This window comes from Centroberyx gerrardi, chromosome 4, assembly GCF_048128805.1.
Source record: "Centroberyx gerrardi isolate f3 chromosome 4, fCenGer3.hap1.cur.20231027, whole genome shotgun sequence".
NCBI lineage: Eukaryota > Metazoa > Chordata > Actinopteri > Beryciformes > Berycidae > Centroberyx > Centroberyx gerrardi.
The window spans coordinates 17,435,329-17,453,853 of NC_136000.1; the positions used below are offsets into that span (position 1 = coordinate 17,435,329).

Here is an 18,525-nt window from a genome sequence, read left to right on the forward strand (position 1 = left end):
CATCATTACAACACTCATGACCCCTACACACACACACACACACATGAACACACACACATTGATCGTCATCTTGTTTCACAAACGCCCAGAGAACACCCCCTGTCGTCTCGTCCTTCCCAGGATGTATGCAGAACATTTGCAACAAGACAGTTTTTTCTGACACACAACAGTATCAGCAGGTCCATCAATGCCATCACTGATTTGTTAATTCACTGCCAGTATGTAAGAGGAGCTTTTCTCCCATTCTCCAATGCCAAAGGGTGCTCATCCATCTCCTCCGTGTCATATTCAAGAATAGAAAAGCATCTACTGTGCTCAACTGCACTCAATTCCATGGTATACTACTTTATACTATCCTATGGTGCAAGAGTAAGAGCTAACCAAACCCTTTAATTCTGCCTCATCTGTTTCTCTATGATTTATTTGCCCTTAGTCAAGGGGAGGTTGAAAAGTTGTCCCACTATGCCAACTGAATATTATTCAAAGACTGTATGTTCACTGACAGCAATGATTTGTGTAGTTGTCGATATTGTTTGTTGCTTAATTATATTTATTGCATATGAATCATTATGCTGTATTCATTGTTCATATAGGCGATGCCACTATGGAAAAATCCATTTTGTTTGAGTGTTTTTTATGTATCTATCTATTTATCTATTTCATTTTTTGTACTCAAAAATCAACTAGCATTTAGTGACTAGCTAGGTGTTGTAGTGTAGCAGCATGTGCTCGGTACAGAGCTGAAGACAACACCAGTACTCTGACACCAAAGCTCCATACAGTACCAAGGACAATACATATACGGGACACATACCTACAGCACATACTCTACAGGCTGGGTTATATCACGAGAGTCCTCAGATGTGGGTATACATCAGTATTCAAGGTGCAGTGTTAGCCTTTCTTTCAGAGATGAACATGGTGTGGCACATTTAGTCGGTCTAAGATACCTCACCGAGAGTTAAGTGTTGAGGAAGGCCAGAGAGCACCCATGTGAATAAATTTAGATCAAAACTTATTCAAATATACGATTCACAATTCCAAACATGTTTGTACTTGGTCTGACAGCTTGGGTTGTCCTTGATTTGATGCATCAAATTCCCAGTGCCTACGTAGCTCGAACAGTCTGTCTGTTATTTGAATGAAGTACCAATGCATCACTGTTGTATTCTTCTCATGTATGCTTCTATGCTAATGTTTGGTACAGTATAGCAGAAAGAGTAGCCCTTACAATAATATCTTATGTTGTCACATGGGCCAAATCTACTCCAGTTTATGTGGTCCAGACAACAATAGAAACGCTCATCAGTTTTGGTTGTGGAACTGGGATTTCAGTTTCCTCCATGATCGAAGCAAACCTGAACCAGACTTGAGCTCATGTCCCAACACCTCTCTTTAATTACTAGTCCTGTTTCTGTTCCCTTTCTGGATCACCAGACTCAGGAGCCAAGATGACTTGTGAATGAGATCAGCATATCAAAACGACTGTTTCTTTGTTTTCTTCTCCTTGCTGTTCTCTTCCTTATGCTTGTTTCTTCTTTGTGTTGCTCTATAAGTGCTGTGAAGCAGACGCTGAAGGCTCAGTGTCGAAACGCTGCAATGTCATGGGATGAGCTTGTTTTGTGTTTGAACGCTGCCCATGCCCGTGGTCAGCATCAGGGCCTGCTGGAGAGGACTGATACCATAGCAACCAATTGTGACTTTGCATAGCCTTAGCTTTACCATAAGTCATAAAGGTCGCACAGTGCATGACTCCTGAGTTGTTGTCTTTTTCTGAATGACAGATCAGTCCTCTCCACCATGTCGTCATGGTGACCCGCCGGTGTTGAGTGTTCAGGTTATGCCTGTCTATCAGAGTCGCGTGTTGACTTGTGTTTTACCCCGGGGGTCCCGTGTCTATGTGCAGGCATGTGCGTGTCCCTCCGATATCTGATTGTGCTTTAATACATGAATTACTCTTTTGTGGAACTTGACTAGCCTGAATAAATTTTGTATACATTTGTACACTAATACTATTTACTGTATAAAAGAGAAAAAGAAAGAAGAGAAATAATGTTTATAATATGGTGTTGATTATTGTGCAAATATAATATATTCACAATAAAAGTGTTGTATTGTTATGACCTGAGGTGCACCTCTTTATTCGGTCACATCCTGACAACAACATTGGCTCCACCAGGAGGGCAGAGATCAGACTAAACATGACAATGTATCCTTCCTACACTACAGTAAGAGCAAAGCAAGACAGCTGCTGAAAGGGAGAATCTGCGTCCCTCCCTCTCTCTCTCTCTCGCTCTCTCTCTCTCTCTCTCTCTCTCTCTCTGTCTCTCTCTCTCTCTCTATCTCTCTCTCTCTCTCTCTCTCTCTCTCTGTGTGTTTAACTTGTCAGCTTGTTGGATGATGACGGTCATCCATCATTTTAATAGTGGAAGGCCAGAATAGCAAAACAAAAAAACATGAACTTTAAATACTTAGAACTGTGATTATTTTTTTTGGTTTTGTTTTGTTTTACTATAGTGATATCACACCATGTTCTTTGACAAAATTAGGATTCCAGCTTGCTGTTCTAATATGATGTATTTGTTGCTGAGGCTTAATGAAAAAGCTCTGCAAATGTAATGCGATTTTGCTGTCAGTTTTGCATTTCCCAGTGGGAAAGTTGCAGACGAATAGAACAAAGTTTAATTTCATTTTGTCCCCAGTAATATAATGTAAGAGCTACTTCAAATCTTTTTTTAATGTCGCTGCATGAACTAAAGTAATTTTTTTTTAAATGGAGCATGATGTTAGCAGACACGCGCCCGTTAACAGAAACACATGAGCGCATACAGCACACACACACACACACACACACACACACATACATAATGTACATATGCCCACCCAGGAGCATACCAAATTGCTCTTTTAAAAGAACTGTGAACTAGTTATTTCCTGCTTGACAAATGTCTCCATATTGGCCTACTCTAGAACAAACACACACACAGGCATCTGTGCATACATGCATACGCTAACAGAGAGAGAGAGTAGGGTGACAGGATCTCCCTCCAGATGAAAGGCTTGGCTATATGTATGATGACACAGCATAGCACACTGTGTCACAGTGAGTTCTGACAGAGGTTTCATCCCTGTGTTTCTGATTTTGTGATGCCTATGGAAGCGTTATTGACACAGACAGTCCTGCCATCCCGGCCCTGAGCAACAGTGGAAAGCCAGATGCTATAACGTCAAAGCCCGGGTTAGAGTGTGGCGTATTTATGTGTACTTTACTTGATGGTATTTTTGTTTATCTGATGGAAATCTAAGGATCAATATGACCACAGCTTTGAGTGGCGAGTTTAAAGGAGTTTGTTGTTCTTGGAGATGGTTCAGACTGGGAGGTCTTCGTATGTGTGTTATACAGCGATAATGTAGAGGGGAGCCTGTAACGGGATACCCTTGTAAGTGGGGACGGGGTCGTACCCTTTAACATGCCTGGCTTAAGAAGTTGCAGACGCAAGGAGACGCAGGGACACTTTCTACATCTCTTTTCAATTTGCATGGATGATTTTAGTGTGAAATACTTGAGTCAAAAAAAAAAACGAAGGAACTCTATTTTAAATAAAAGAGCCATTATTAATCTCACTGTTCTGACTTATTATTCTATTTCACTCAAGATGCCAATGCAATTATTCTTGTATTGTTTTGATGTCAAACAGAACAATGACAGACACATAAAGGCATTTTCATTTGAGTGAAGGGAGCCTTAATTGGTTCTCTCTTTTTTTTTTCTTTCTATTGAAACACCCCACTACCAAAGACCACTTTCCACTGTTTTGATGTGTTGCTGCTGCAGTAGCATATATTTAACACAGTACACTCATTTGTGAAGCTAAGCAAGCTAGACCTCCCTTACTACAAGGCCCACCATGAAGGAACATTTCACCCAATATTATGCCCTCAAAGCTGCAGTAGTATGACTCATTGGTGAATAACTTCAATAAAAAGAGTGGCATTTTGTGTTCACTCCACTCAGTGTATGGAGTGACATGGAAGATTGACCTGCAACTGATCAAATTTATGAGTAACTCAAATGTGTCATCTACATAAAAATTGCCTCAAAGACTCCATTGCTTTAAAGAATCTGGCGACCAATGTATCATTAGTCAACCCCTTTAAAGTTCATGAACATTGTTTTGTTAGTGATATTACATCCTTTTACGTAGGCGTTCTACCAGATAATACTATTTTGGGAGCATTAATGTATCTCAGTGACGTTTTGATTTCACTATCAGCACTATATTTAGTCACAAACCCCCTCAACAGCCTCTTGGTCACATCACCCCGGGGCAATCAACCCCAGCCTGAATAAACTTCCCTGATTCTGGTGGCTATAATTTGGTTGACCTGAGCTGCAACATTTTTAATTAGCACCATTCGTTTTTCCAGTTAGTGAAAAGAGAGGAGCCTTCCCGTAAACATTGACAGAAAGGTCACTCTGTCCCTGATCCTAAAACGGAACAGGACAAGGCACAGGGGTCACTAAGGGTCTATGGTGCAGCTCTGAGATAACATGAATAACTTGAGCAATTCCTTAAAACACAGCATTGACGCAACAGTGGCTGCTGCCTGTGTGTAAGTGATCTGTGTGAGGGCCTGTGTTTCTCTATGAGAGATGCTCTCTTTCGCCCCAGACTTGGATCAAATAGCATTTGTAGATAATTCTTTGTGTTTGTTTTAGCCTGTATGGGGTTTGCCGCCACAGGACAATACAGATAGCGTCAAATAAGTTGTTAATCACAGAAAAGGACACTAATTTCGCTTTCAAATACTTTCCTGTGATTGTTTAAACTTTCTGGCACCTGATCTGACAAACCTCACCCATCCGTATGCTGAAGCAAACCACAAAATGTATTTGCAAATACTATTTGTACCAAGTCTGGTAAAGAGAGAGAGAGATGGTGTTACACCGAGGGTTAGAAAGAACACTAAACACACGCTTGGCATAGATTATCAGGAAATGCCATAGGCTTTTCCAAAGCCATAAACATGACCACACACTTATCTCACTAGCTTGATTTCTCTCTCTGTTTCTCTCTCTCTCTCTCAAACAGTGTGTAAGTGTGCTGTGCGTGCGTTGGAGTGTGTGTGTTCATCGTGATTGGCAGGCGTAACACAGGAAAACTCTCTCCAGGTGAATAGTCTCAACGGGACACATTCCATTCCAACCCAGATTGGGCTTGATTTGTGGATTTTCTCTGTGTTTGGAGTGGGGCCTAACACACTTTAACTGGTAACATGAGGTGTTAGATTGGTGGGGGGCACTCGTATATGCCAAGGATATGGAGTATGTCATACCCTACAGGGGCTTAGGTGCTTTGTTAAGTCCCTGTGTTAATGAATTTGACACTGAAACCATAAGTGGGGCTCTGTAATCATGCTCTGTGCTGTGCTGTATTAAACACAGTAGAGCCAGCCAGTAACAGAAGTTTAAGTGTGTTGTTTTTTCCCCAGGAACATTCCATGACCCGCACACACACACAAATACTAACACAGCCTACAAAACGAGAGAGCGAGAGAAAGAGCAACAGATAGACATGAGAGAGAGATCGATAGAGAGAGAGAAAGAGAGTGAGAGAGAGAGATGGAGAGAGAGAGAGAGAGAGAGAATGAGTCACCTGGTTGTGGTTGCAGGCACACGGCAGTCATCAGTCTGGTGAGTGTTGTGCCACTGGCAACTGTGCTATGAAATCCCTCTACTGAGAGGGAGTGTGGGGGAACGGTGGTAAAACTTTACCAGCTGGTCCTAAAGCCCCCACAGAACATGTTTGTGTGAGTGAGTGTGTGTGTGTGTGTGTGTTTATGCATCAAGTTACCTGTGTGCGTGTCTGGTGAATCGTTCAGGTGGGCTCTGAAGACCCGGGCTGCATGCTGTCCCGCCTGCCCCTACGCGGTGTTCACCATCAACACGCTAATTACACGTATGAGGTCTGACACAGACGCATATGGGATGAAATGTACCTGCTGTCCCAGAGCAGCTTTTTCCCCTCTCTGTTCTTTTATTTTGCCCACCCCCGCCCTCCCCCGTGTGTCTCCAGTTCTGCGTGAGTCATGAGGGGGTAAATTAGCAGTGAGCGGCAGACAAGACAAGCTGACTGTTAGCAGATGTGTAAGAAGTGAGGAAACACAGGTTTATGCTCTATTTTAAGACCTCCTCTCCCCCTTTCCCCCTGCTCCTTAGGAAGAGTTTGGTTTCCTATCTTGGCTGGATGTTGTGGCCATGGAATAGTTATTCTACGGCAGTGATGGATGCTTGGAATTTTATAAAGTGATGTAGTGGAAGCCAACTTCCTTCACAAAAAAATTTGGATTGTCTCATTGCGTGTAAGCAAGATGTTGAAAACACTATATTGTATTGAATGTCTTCAAGAATTATGTTGAATCTAATCCAGCACACACCACACCAGCGCAGACTCAATTCACTGTGGGTGTTTGAAGCCACATCTTATTTAGTGTAGTTCTAATGGCATCCCAGCTGTTATTAACAGGTCCCAAAGGGAAGTATAGGTACTACTACAGACCACTACTCCCCTCAGGAAGGTTGTTCCACAAATAAACATCTTTATCTGAAAGCTAGACAATAGTGGAAATTAGTTACTACATACATACATACATACATACATATATACATGCAGAATACATACTTTCCTCTGGAGTATATAGGTTGTGTATGTAAACGTGACCTATTTGTGTGTGTGTGTGTGTGTGTGTGTGGGTGTGTGTGTGTGTGTGTGTGCGGTGTGCACTTGTGAGTGGCTGGCATATACTGTCAAAGGGACCGTCACAATGGAGTGCGGGTGGGATGTTGATGTGTTTGTCTGACGTACTTCATGTGTGCTATGCTAAAGGATGTGTGTCATTTAAACAGTTATGGTTTGTGTGGATATACAAACTCACCAGGCCATTCTGTCCATGAATTGTTCCAAGGTTCGCTCCGAAACGTTCACGTCAACACCCATAAACACAGGAGAGAGGGAGGACAAAAGACTGATGAGAAGCACTGCCTATGAATGGGACTTGGTCTGTATCAGATATATAGAATTTAAAGGATAAGGCTGGTGTCTTTTAATGCATTGCTTACCGTCAACAAATCCTATGAAAATAACAAAATCAGCAATGAATTTGTTTTACCAACAAGTCTTGTCCATGTAGCCGGTGCCCATTGCAGCCATGTCCCAGCAGCCATAGAACTCCATTGTAATTAAAAAAATTATTAAAAACACGTCAAAGAGCCATGCCGTTGCTCTGGGCAACATATTTCATCATTGCGATGCACCGGGCCGGCCGACTTTTTCCTCAAACAACTTAATAAGCCGGCTGTAAACACGTTCGCGATCTCAGGAAAGTAGTTCCGTAGCACCGAAAATAGTCCCCAGCGTAATGAAGAATTTGTTCCCATTTGAATTTGATAATAACTAGAACAGCCTGACTTTTCGTGGTAACAGTTAGCGATTTTTAAAATTCGTCTTTGTGAGCTGTATTTCAAGGTTTTTAGCTTACAATTGGAGCCAATTACTTCCGGGTTGACGGCTAAAAACGGTACGTGGGAAGTCAGAAAGTAACGGGAGTAGAGCAAACGCATTGTTGATTTTGTTATTTTCATAGGATTTGTTGACGGTAAGCAATGCATTAAAAAACACCGGCCTTATCCTTTAAATAGTCGGTGTGTGTAAGTCTTAAAGAGTTAAAGGTGAATTACACTTCTCAACATAATTCTTCCATGTTCATATTTGTGTATGAAAAGAATCTCTCAAAGCTCGACAGTGGAAACTAAAATGTAAAGCCTTCAGCTGCTCCATTACCATCTAACAAGAAACTGACTGTAGACCTGTAATGTTTTCCAGTAACTTTTACATCCAAAAGCTTTATTTGATAATGGTGCCATCAGTGTTGTAACAAACCACATTTCCGTATCCCATGAAATCCATGTGGATGGTGGATTTTCCCAACTTTGTCCGTTGATTTTAAATGGTTCAGGGCATCACAGATTAAGTGATGAAACAAACTCTGCTCTCCACTTTCTGTATCCAGTACAGTAAGTTTCAGTTAGACAGTAATTGACAGTGACAGTAAGCAATGTTCCCTATAAGAAGCTGAACTATCCTACAGCAAATCAATAGCATAGTGGTTGATATCAGTTATGGTCCTCTGGTCCTCTTTAAAGCTATTTTTGGGGAATGTGTTGGTGGCTTAGTCTGCTAATGTGCATGTTAATGAATGGATAAAATTCCAGTTTTGCATCTCTCTCTGCCCACGTACTCTCCAGCCTTTTTTCACTGTCACAATCTGAAACTGTAATAAAAATGTCTGAGGGAAGCAGACTGTGTGCTTTTGACGTTGACGCTATTTGAATTCGTGAACAACTGTCATTCACAGTGACACCAGCACCACATACATAAAGGAAAACTATTCTTTTTTTTTTTCACAAGTTCTGGCAGACAAGCCGTGTTTTAAAAGCCTTTGTGGGGACTGGCTGGGTCTGCATGTAGTTTATTTGTGTTACCCCCTAACTGTCAGCAGATCTTAATTACGAGCGGTGACTACACTCGCACGCACTGACAACAGGAAGTGTGTGTTTGTTTAAAGGAGGATCTCTTGACACAGTATCTGTGTTTACAGCATCTAGGCCTACCACTGTCATCACTAACCCCAACACACACACACACACACACACACACACACACACCTACACAAACACACACATATACACACACAGACTCACAACCTAAATGTTTTTCTTTCCTCATTAGAATCAAATACCTGCGCCACCTCTCCTCTGCACTCCCATACTCTCCACTCTTAGCCCTTTTCCAATTTCCTTATCTCTCCCTCTCACCCAAACCATCACATCATCCCCTCTTCCCTCCATCCATATCGCTCCCTTCTTTCCTTTTTCCATTCCACTCCATCTCTTGAACATATGGTCATGTGGCTGAAATGCGGTGGAGGAGAGAGGGTGGGACGATTAGGGGTCACTATGAGGTCCAACTAATTTGCTGCAGATGAAAACTTGCCCGTATGGACACACACACACACACACACACACTGACACACACATGCACAGAAATGTATAACATAACATAACATATGACTCGCAAATGACATGTAAAATGCACACTTCTTAACAAATCTGCTTAGAAAATAAATGAATACTATGCACTGCCCCCTCCACACACTTGCGCGCACACACACACACACACACACACACACACACACACACACACACACTAGCCTCCACTGTACTGTAACCACTCCTGGGTCTGTATTGTACCTCCACGCTCTCATCCGTCTCTCTCACACTGCTCTTCTCCCAGTCGACGCTTTCTCAATATCAGCTCCCCAGTATTTCTTCATTCTCCATATCATCTCCATCATCTCCCACTGAACTTCCTCCCCTCCATTGCCAGCTGCATGAAGATATAAGTTTCTGGCATTAACCAGCCACAGATGTAAGAAGAAGTCCTGAATGGTGACGGCACTCATAAGAGCGAACAGTGGGCTACCGGGTCTCTCTACTTTCCATCTCATATCAGAAGCGCTGGCTCTCAGACGCAGTGAAAACACCCACTGGATTCTTGCTAGGAGAGTCAGTAATGAGATTGCGGTGATGAGGTATTTTTTTTTTTTTTTTTTTTTTTTGTCGCAACCTAAAACTGGTGAGTGTTATCCAGTCATCTGCTGCTCGTTATGTATGAGCATGTGTGTGTGTGTGTGTGTGTGTGTGTGTGTGTGTGTGATGTGAGCATATGCGTGTGCATGTGCCTGAGTGTATGTGTGAGAGAGAGAGAGGGAGAGAGAGAGAGGAAGTTTGTATGCCTGTGAGAGACAGTGTGTGTGTGTGTGTGTGTGTGAGCACATGTGAAAGAAGAGAGAGACATAGAGAGAGAAAGAGAGAGAGACAGAGAGACTTGCACGCTGCTGTAGTGAAAGTATCTGACTCATGGCTGATTGTTTATTATTGCGAATGACTGTGGTTCTCAGGAAGCCACAGGAGTATTACTCATTAAAAAAAAAGAGAAGATAGAGCTGGAGTCTGTCTCCTTTGACGTATATCTATCCATCTATTTCTCTATTTTGGTGTGTGCACGTGTGTGTGAGAGATTTAAACATACTGGGAATGATACAGTCACTCTCAATCTGCTTCTGTGACCTGTGTAGCCCATCGCAGCCTTTAGTGGAGGAGCGGAGCGCCTGGCTGCTGGATTAGAGAGAAGTTGAGAGAGAAAATGCTGAGGCCAGCTTTGACTAACAAGTGTCACTTCTCCTATCACATGCTGTCATCGCTGGAAATAGAGATGACACTCAGGAGATGGATTGGGATGTCTTACACCCCCCCCCCCCCCCCCCCCCCTTTCCTCCACCCCCTGTAACTTCACCTCTTATCTGACACTAGGGGAAGAAGAAAAGTAGCATAACAACCCCCCCCACCCCCCCCCCCACCCCCCACCCCCCACCCCCCCACACACACACACACACACACACACACCCCATCTCTCTGACCTCCCCACCGGGTTTCCCCTCGCTGACAAGTGCCTGCCAATATCTGTTTCATTTCTGACCCTGGTGTGCTGCCAACTTATGCTGGTTGGTGATCTTAAAAAAAAATAAAAAAAATAAAAAAAAAATGAAAGAGGATTGAGTGGGACGCTGCTGTATGAGAGAGACAGGGAGAGAAAGACATAGAGAGAGAGAGGGAGAGAGAGAACCTGACTAAAAAATACTATTATAGTCCTGTAATTTTCCTACAGGGACTTATGTGTCTGTGTCTGTAGTACTCAATAGTGAATCTATAGTAACCTTAATGTACTTTATGGTTATCTATTTATTTTTTATCTTCTATGGTACCACTATAACATTCCTATAATATTCCTATAGGGACTTATAGTTTTGCTGTGATATTTATGATATTTATTATAGGATTACTAGTATAGTTGTTTTTCATAAACAGACAAAGGGAGAGGGGGGGCAGAGAGAGAGAGAGAGAGAGAGAGAGAGAGAGAGATAGAAGAGGGTGAGGGAGGGAGAGGGGGAAAGAGAGAGAGAGAGAGAGAGAGAGAGGGAGAGGGAGAGAGGGACAGAAAGGGCGAGAGAGAGAGAGAGAGAGAGAGAGAGAGAGAGAGAGAGAGAGAGAAAGGGGGAGGGAGAGAGGGACAGAAAGGGCGAGAGAGAGAGAGAGAGAAGTAGAGAGAGGGAGAGAGAGAGAGAGAGAGAGAGAGAGAGAGAGAGAGGCGAGAAAGTACTTAGAGAGGAGACGCATCATCTGTGCAGTGGTGGAAGCAACATCTCCTGGTTGCAGCCCGACAGCAGAACAAGCAGCATCTCAGTTGTTTCTGAAACTGTTATTCTCCGACACAGCGGCGATGTGGATTTACAAGATCATTGTCGGACTTTTCGTCATTTCTTGTTCCGGTAAGTTTGGTGGAAACTGTTTACAACTATTTGTTTTGCTCCATATCGACATTTACCAGGCTGGTGGTGTCCCATCGCGTTGGTTTGCGCTCCGTTGACAAAACAGACCATCATCCCATGAGTTACTGTAATAGTGGCCTCATCTTACTTTGTGGTATTTTCTAGATCCTGTGGTATCACTATAATGTTTTTACAATATCCCTATAGGATTTTACAGTGTTTACAGTTTATTGTGATATTTATATGTCCTTCTAGAAGATGATTAATAGGCTATTCTTCGTTTTAAAGCTCGTTATAACAAGACACGTCCTTTAGTGGTTTCTTTCATTTAATCAGTACTACTGAGTGAATTTTTCACATTAGAAATAAAAAAAATAAAACAAAATATTTTTGATAAGAGCCATTGCTGCCGATCCAGCGGGAGCTTTTTCATCTCAACTCTTGCTGTAGTAGATTGTTGCAACATCTCTGCGCGAGAACGCATCACACCGCATAGGGACGCATTAACACGTAATGTTTGACTGGAGGATCACATGAGATAAATTCGATGATAAAGTGAATAGATATAGCCCATTGTCCTCTAAATGGGACGTATTAAAATCTAATTAGCGATTGAGTCATCCTGTAATCCTAATTAGAGGGCGATTTCGCGCCTCATTGCTCCTCGGCACTCAGGCAGGGAAACTGCCGAGCCGGTGAACTGAAGTTGAGGAGCGGACGCGCAGTGAACATGAACCTTCTGACCCTCAGTTTGCTTACCGCATCTCCAAACCGCCAAGTGCTGCATCTGAAACAGTTTCCCCTCTCGCATTCTCCAGTGTTTTCATGATCACTGCTCATCCTACAGCTCACGAGGCAAACCTTCCAACAGAAACATCAGGCTACCATTTTAGACCCCTTTGATGAAGTTTTGCTGTGTTGATTTTTCTCCTACAGTCAGACCGGACTGTACGGGCAGAGAGTTTCTGCTGAAATGGGTAGGAGGAGGAGGAGAGAGCTCTCTCTCTGAATGTCTAACAGCCTCTCTGATTTTGCAGAGATGCAGAGAGAACCTGCCAACAACAGAGGCAATATACAGACACAGCACTGGGGCCCAGCGTGTGTGCGTGCCTGTGTGTGTGTGTGTGTGTGTGTGTGTGTGTGTGTGTGTGTGTGTGTGTGTGCGCGTGTGTGTGGTCAGTCTTGGTCTCATTGGGCAAGTTGCTAAGGGGACAGTGATAAATGACTGCGCATCCCATTAGGTCCTGTAGATTAATAGCAGTTAAAGCAGGCTAATTCACACATTGTAATGCTGTTGCCCGGCCCTTCCTCAGTCTAGCTGGGCTCATTAGCAGACTAGCTAGAATGTGCCTCCAATACCACAGAGTCATATCACACTCATGTCTGTGTGTGTGTGTGTGTGTGTGTGTGCATGCATGTTTTTCTTTTTGGTGTGTATATATGTGTAGATTAATATGCACATGTACATGCGCTAAACAGGTCCTTTGGTGTATTAGAGATGATTTTGTTGGATGATACACGTGTTTGTCACGGTGGCCACTAGCCTCATTACAGCAGGCCTCATGTTGAGTAGAATAATGGTTAAAGAGAAGTTTGACCCCAGCAACAGTCCTGTTGCTGTGTCCTTGAGAAATACACTGAAAGCCTGCATCACTAATTGTAAATAACTCTGTATAAGACTGTCAACTAAATGCCTAAAATGTAGAATGTAAATGTTGCTGAACGGTGATGAACATGTATGTAATTGTGTATCAGAGAGCAGAAGAAATGCGCTCCAGGACTACCAGAGGACTGATGGCATACGATTGGTCGTCCGCTCTCCTGACCCCTCCCACCTGACCAAAAGCAGGAAGTTGAGCATGGCCAAGTGTGCCAAAGCCTGCAGCCGCAGCAAGAGGCTCCCCTTCCCCTGCAGGTATGTCTGACCTTACAGCATTAACCTTTCAGCTCTTGAAGAATATGGATGTCACCCTTTAATAATGTTCTTGACAGGTATTTTCCCTTCTGTCAGGCGTCTCAACTGCTTTTTACATAGTTATGTAACACATTACCATAAGCTGTGTTGATTGTCCAGGGTTAACTTTGACAAATGGCTTCGCTTCAAGAAGTTTAGAAAACCTAGCCATCATGCACTTCACTCTTCTCCTCGCTCTCTCTCTGCCTCTTTTCCTCTCCCTCTCTTTCTCCAGAGCGTTCCTCTATGATCATAAAAACAGGAAATGCCAGTGGCTGTCCTTCGACAGGAACTCACCAGGAGCCCAGAGCCAGCAGGACTTCAACTACCAACTCTATCAGAAGAAAGGTGCCCTGTGCCGTTCTGCCCTTTCTCTCCATCAGCAGATACTGAAGTGGTTGTTTCCCTTATCACCACATCTTTCCGTCAGAATAACTTTTCTTGCTCTGTCTCACTTCTAATTAGATCAGAGCTACAGTTTCATACCCTTTAGTAGAGTAGGAGCTGCCTCAGAATATAATGGAGAACTTAATGATAGTAAAGTAATGTGCCAAATAATGATTTTCAGAGCCATTGTGCTTCATAATGATGGCACCCCTTAAGAAGAAGACGAGGAGGGGCAAGGGGTGATGTGGTGTTTATCGTGTTGTCGTACAATATGGTCAATTTTCTGTCATTAACTTGGTGTTTGTGTAAACAATGGAAACTCCCCCCCCCACCCCCCCCCACCCCCACCCCCTCCCCTTGACTCCACCAGCCCACAATAGCGAACATGCAAGCTGTGTAGCCTATTTTTACTGGTTCCAAATGTTTTGCAGAAGATTAGGAAAACAGATTTGGATTTTGGCTTTGTCACGTCCTTGTTAAGCTAAGTATTATAACCGAACATCTCCTTCTGTCTGCTTTCTTCATCATCTCTACTGGCTCTGTATACACAACACTGTGCTCACATTGTTGGCTCATGTCACCAACTCTCTCTCTCTCTCTCTCTCTCTCTCTCTCTCTCTCTCTCTCTCTCTCTCTCCCCCTCTCTCTTCCAGACTATGTGAGGGAGTGCATTGTGGGTACAGGTCAGAGCTACAGGGGGCGGAGGTCGGTGACAGTGAGTGGAATCCTGTGCCAAGCCTGGGCCTCTCCTATTCCTCACGAACACAAGTAAGACTCTGATGTGGTTTTTCTTTTCACTAACTACTGTGTGGAAAAATACTCTGAATTTTGACAATCTGAAAGTCGTTTATGAATTTGACTCATGTCCATTCATCTAACAGGAACTAATAATGTTAGAGCTGTCATGTTCACCGATGGTTTTTTCTTACCGTAAGCATGGGGCAATGTGTTAGTGATGCAATTAGCTGGAAGCTAGAGGCTAGTGTGTGTGTGTGTGTGTGTTTGTGTGTGTGTGTGTGTGTGTATGTGATATATTAGGGGTTGATTAGGGTCTTGGGAGTAGTCATTCATCAGAACTGATACGCTCTGACCTCATTGTAACACTTTACAGAGTCACAGATCATTTCCTGCTGTGGCCTTACTGTTTATCTTTGTGTGTGTGTGGGTGTATGTGGGTGTGTGTGTGTGTGTGTGCGTTTTAGGGGGATTAGGATCATCTAATATGCAGCCCTTGGTTAAACTCGAGGTGCATCCCCCAGATAACACACATTTTTCAAAGCCTTTTTGGTAAAATATACGCTTCCAACAGAAAACAGAGCCAGTTAAGTGGAGTTATAAAACAAAAGACATAAAGTGAAGCAGTGCCTATCTGTAGGATAATTAAAGTGGAATGACCACTGATCTCAGTGTGTGCTTGGTAAGCTTAATGTCCAGCATTTGGTCTTATATTCAGTCTTAAAATATACGTAAATCAAGACTTAGTGAAAAATTCAGCCAATGGGGTGAAATGATTCCACTTTTTTCCAAAGCAGTTTCACTTTTTAGAGGAATTTTCCACAAGTGTCAGTATCTTGACATAAGGCAGAATGGGGCAGATCACTCCATTAGTATCAAGATAATGAAGTTGATTTGCTTTGGAAATAAATTCTATTATTTTTCCCCATTGGCAGATTTTTTTTCACTTGATTAAAGAAAAAATACACACAGAGGCACAGCTCACCCTACACCTTTACACTCTTTGTCTCTCATGCCAGAGATGACTTTGAAAGGCTTTGAGGTGAGTCGTCGCTGTAGCACAATAATCAAAGAGGGCAGCGTACGTTTGTACCTCCAGTGAACCTGCTTTATCAGACGGCTGCGAATGTCTCTGTAGGTCAGGTAATCAAAGCCAGGCGGTTGGTATGTTTTATCAGTCAGCTCACAGGCATGGAAAACTTGGAGACAAAATTACAGATACGCACATACACATACACCCATGCACACACACAATAACAAATTGCATCTTTATCAGTGAAAGCTTTCTCCTTTTTTGTGATTGCCGAGCAAAGGCCTTCTCATTTCTAATTTACTTGTCATTACCCACTTGACTGAAAGGCTACTTCTGAACTTTGTCTTTTCATCATCATTTGGAAAAACACAACTTGACTGGAAGACTACACTCGTATTTCTGTCCCAGTCAAGACCGTGTCCGTCATCACAACTGGTGACCACGGCCATGTGTTTGCCTGATGTAGGAAAGATATGAGTCACGCGGAGATTTATCACTGTGTTTACACTACATGCAGAGCCGGCCTCATGGAAAACGAATGATGCTCGTACATATCGATCCTTTTGAAAATAGTCTGTTCTCTCTCCGTCAAAAACTCTTTATCTTCCAAGGTTCAATCCTTTGGAGTCTCCATAGTGACTGTGGTTAATTTTTGCTGACAGAGGCAGGTTACAGCCACCAGAGTTTGGCAGCAGCTCTTTCAAACATGAGTACAGGATTATGGATTCTGTCAATGATAAAAGAGCCAACAGAAACTGTGGCCTTGGGCATTTTTGAAAGAGTGGTTGCTACGCATGCTAGCTAGAATATTTGGCAGCCAGGCTTTGTACATGTGTCTGTTTGCATAACTGTGGCTCTGCCTCCTGACAGATTCATGTCTAAGAGGTACAGGAAGAAGGACCTTCGGGAAAACTACTGTCGGAACCCTGACAACTCCACCGCTGGACCGTGGTGCTTCACCACTGACCCCCGCCCACACCTCAGACACCAGGAGTGTGGCATACCACAGTGCTCACAGGGTAGGCTGCTTACACACACACACACACACACACACAAAACATACATTTGTCATATGCACAGACACACAAAATGCACATATGTGAGCGGACATTCATCTTGAAATAATGCCCATTCCACATTGCAAATTGCCTCACCAATTGAGGCTTGATAGTCTGGAATGAGCTGCAGCAAATTAGGCAATCACACAGCACCTTGCACTAAGCGATGTTGGCTCTAGCTGTGCTACGCTGTGTGCGTGCGTATGTGTGTGCGCGCACAAGTTTTCTCTTTTAGCCGAGGCCAGCTGCAGCCGTTTCCAGGTGTGAGGTTCAGTTTATGTTGTCCTCTCTCATTCCATCATGCTCCAGCCCTGTAAATGGTTTGAACCCAAAGAGGCTGGTGTTAGGGCGTTTGGAGAGATGAATCCCCTGTCCTCTCCTATAGATAAAATGTTAGCTGTTTTACATAGCTATCCCAGTGGCACACATACACAGCGACTATTGGCTTGGAGTTATAGGCCTATATAAATACAACTTTTATATTTATCCTGTCAGGATGAGAGAAAAGCACTTTCCCACCACTGTCTCAGCCTCTATGTTATATCACACAATATTACTGTCAGACACTGATCTCTCCCTGTAGAAGGGGATGATAATGACCTCTGTTATCTAATCCCTGATGATTCATGCTGTCAGAGGGGATGTTCCCTCTGTGTGTATGACACTGGATCATGTTAATGAGAGACCAGGCTGTGGTTTGATAAAGCAGGATGGGAATTTATGTTGCTCTCCAACTCACATATTAGATCCCACCGGGCTATCACAAGCTGTAAAATGGAGTTAACAACCTTTTCTTTTTATTTTGATAGAAAGCGTGCATTTGTTCAGAAGAAAAATGGCTGGAAGGGTTTATCCAGAAATTAGTTGGGGTTAATGGGAAACATACACGCACACACACACACACACACACACACACACACACATACACATACACATAGTGCAGTGGCGTAAAATGTGCTCTGTCATGGGAATGGTGGACTCATAAACATCTGTTTCTAATCTGGATGTTTTCTGTTGTTTACACTAGACAATGTGTGCTACCCACCATGCTAAACAACTAATGGTACCTTCTGTACATCAAAGAGATCCTTACCTTCATTAGTCAGACACGTACTATGTGTTTCCATACATTATATAGTATAACGTCTATACTTAAGTATATATGAAGAGTTTCATTCCAAAATGTTATATAACCATATTTTGGGGGGAAATCATGACCTGAAATTCATAATTTAATATCTGTAAAACACAGAAGATCCAATATGTGAAAGTGTTATGGCTTTGTTGACCAAGAACTAACTTACTTACTTACGTCATGATTTATTTGAATTCTGTGCTATCGATCATTTTGTTAGAATTGTTGTGATGTGTGGTGTTTTTAAAGTGCTGAATGTCTCATTTTGAAAGAACACCCTTCATGTTTCCTTTTGATTTATTCAAATCACAAATGTTGGTTGTGATGCATCACGGATATAACAAAGAGAAGACTGAATTTCACTTGAAGTTCTCTGTTTTGATTTTTTAAATTCTTACTCTGAGCTGTGTTTGTTTTTCTTTGTGTGTGTGTGTGTGTGTGTGTGTGTGTGTGTGTGTGTGTGTGTGTGTGTGTGTGCGTGTCCGTGCGCATGTGTGCTGCATAGTGGAGTGTATGAACTGTAATGGGGAAGATTACAGAGGACCGATGGACCACACAGAGAGTGGAAGGGAATGCCAGCGCTGGGACCTGGACGATCCACACAAACACCTGTACCACCCCAAGAGGTAACACACACACACACACACACACTTGCATGCCCAATCACACTGCAGTCTGCATGCTCAATCACACATAATCCCCCAAATACAAGGTCATATATAATACTACGGAAATTGCATGGCAATACCTTATGTAGCAATGAGTTCATAGAAAA

The 18,525-nt window shown here is 42.9% G+C and overlaps 1 protein-coding gene across 1 annotated transcript in view; it reads left to right on the forward strand.

Moving 5' to 3' along the window:
- The first annotated feature begins 11,319 nt into the window (after positions 1-11,319).
- Positions 11,320-18,525, forward strand: part of hgfb (hepatocyte growth factor b) — a 19,818-nt gene continuing 12,612 nt past the window's right edge. Inside the window, exons 1-6 of the mRNA XM_071927264.2 lie at positions 11,320-11,448; positions 13,204-13,363; positions 13,638-13,750; positions 14,443-14,557; positions 16,428-16,576; positions 18,256-18,376. Coding sequence (XP_071783365.1) covers positions 11,400-11,448; positions 13,204-13,363; positions 13,638-13,750; positions 14,443-14,557; positions 16,428-16,576; positions 18,256-18,376 — 707 coding nt within the window. The 5' untranslated portion in view covers positions 11,320-11,399. The remainder of the gene's footprint in view (positions 11,449-13,203; positions 13,364-13,637; positions 13,751-14,442; positions 14,558-16,427; positions 16,577-18,255; positions 18,377-18,525) is intronic.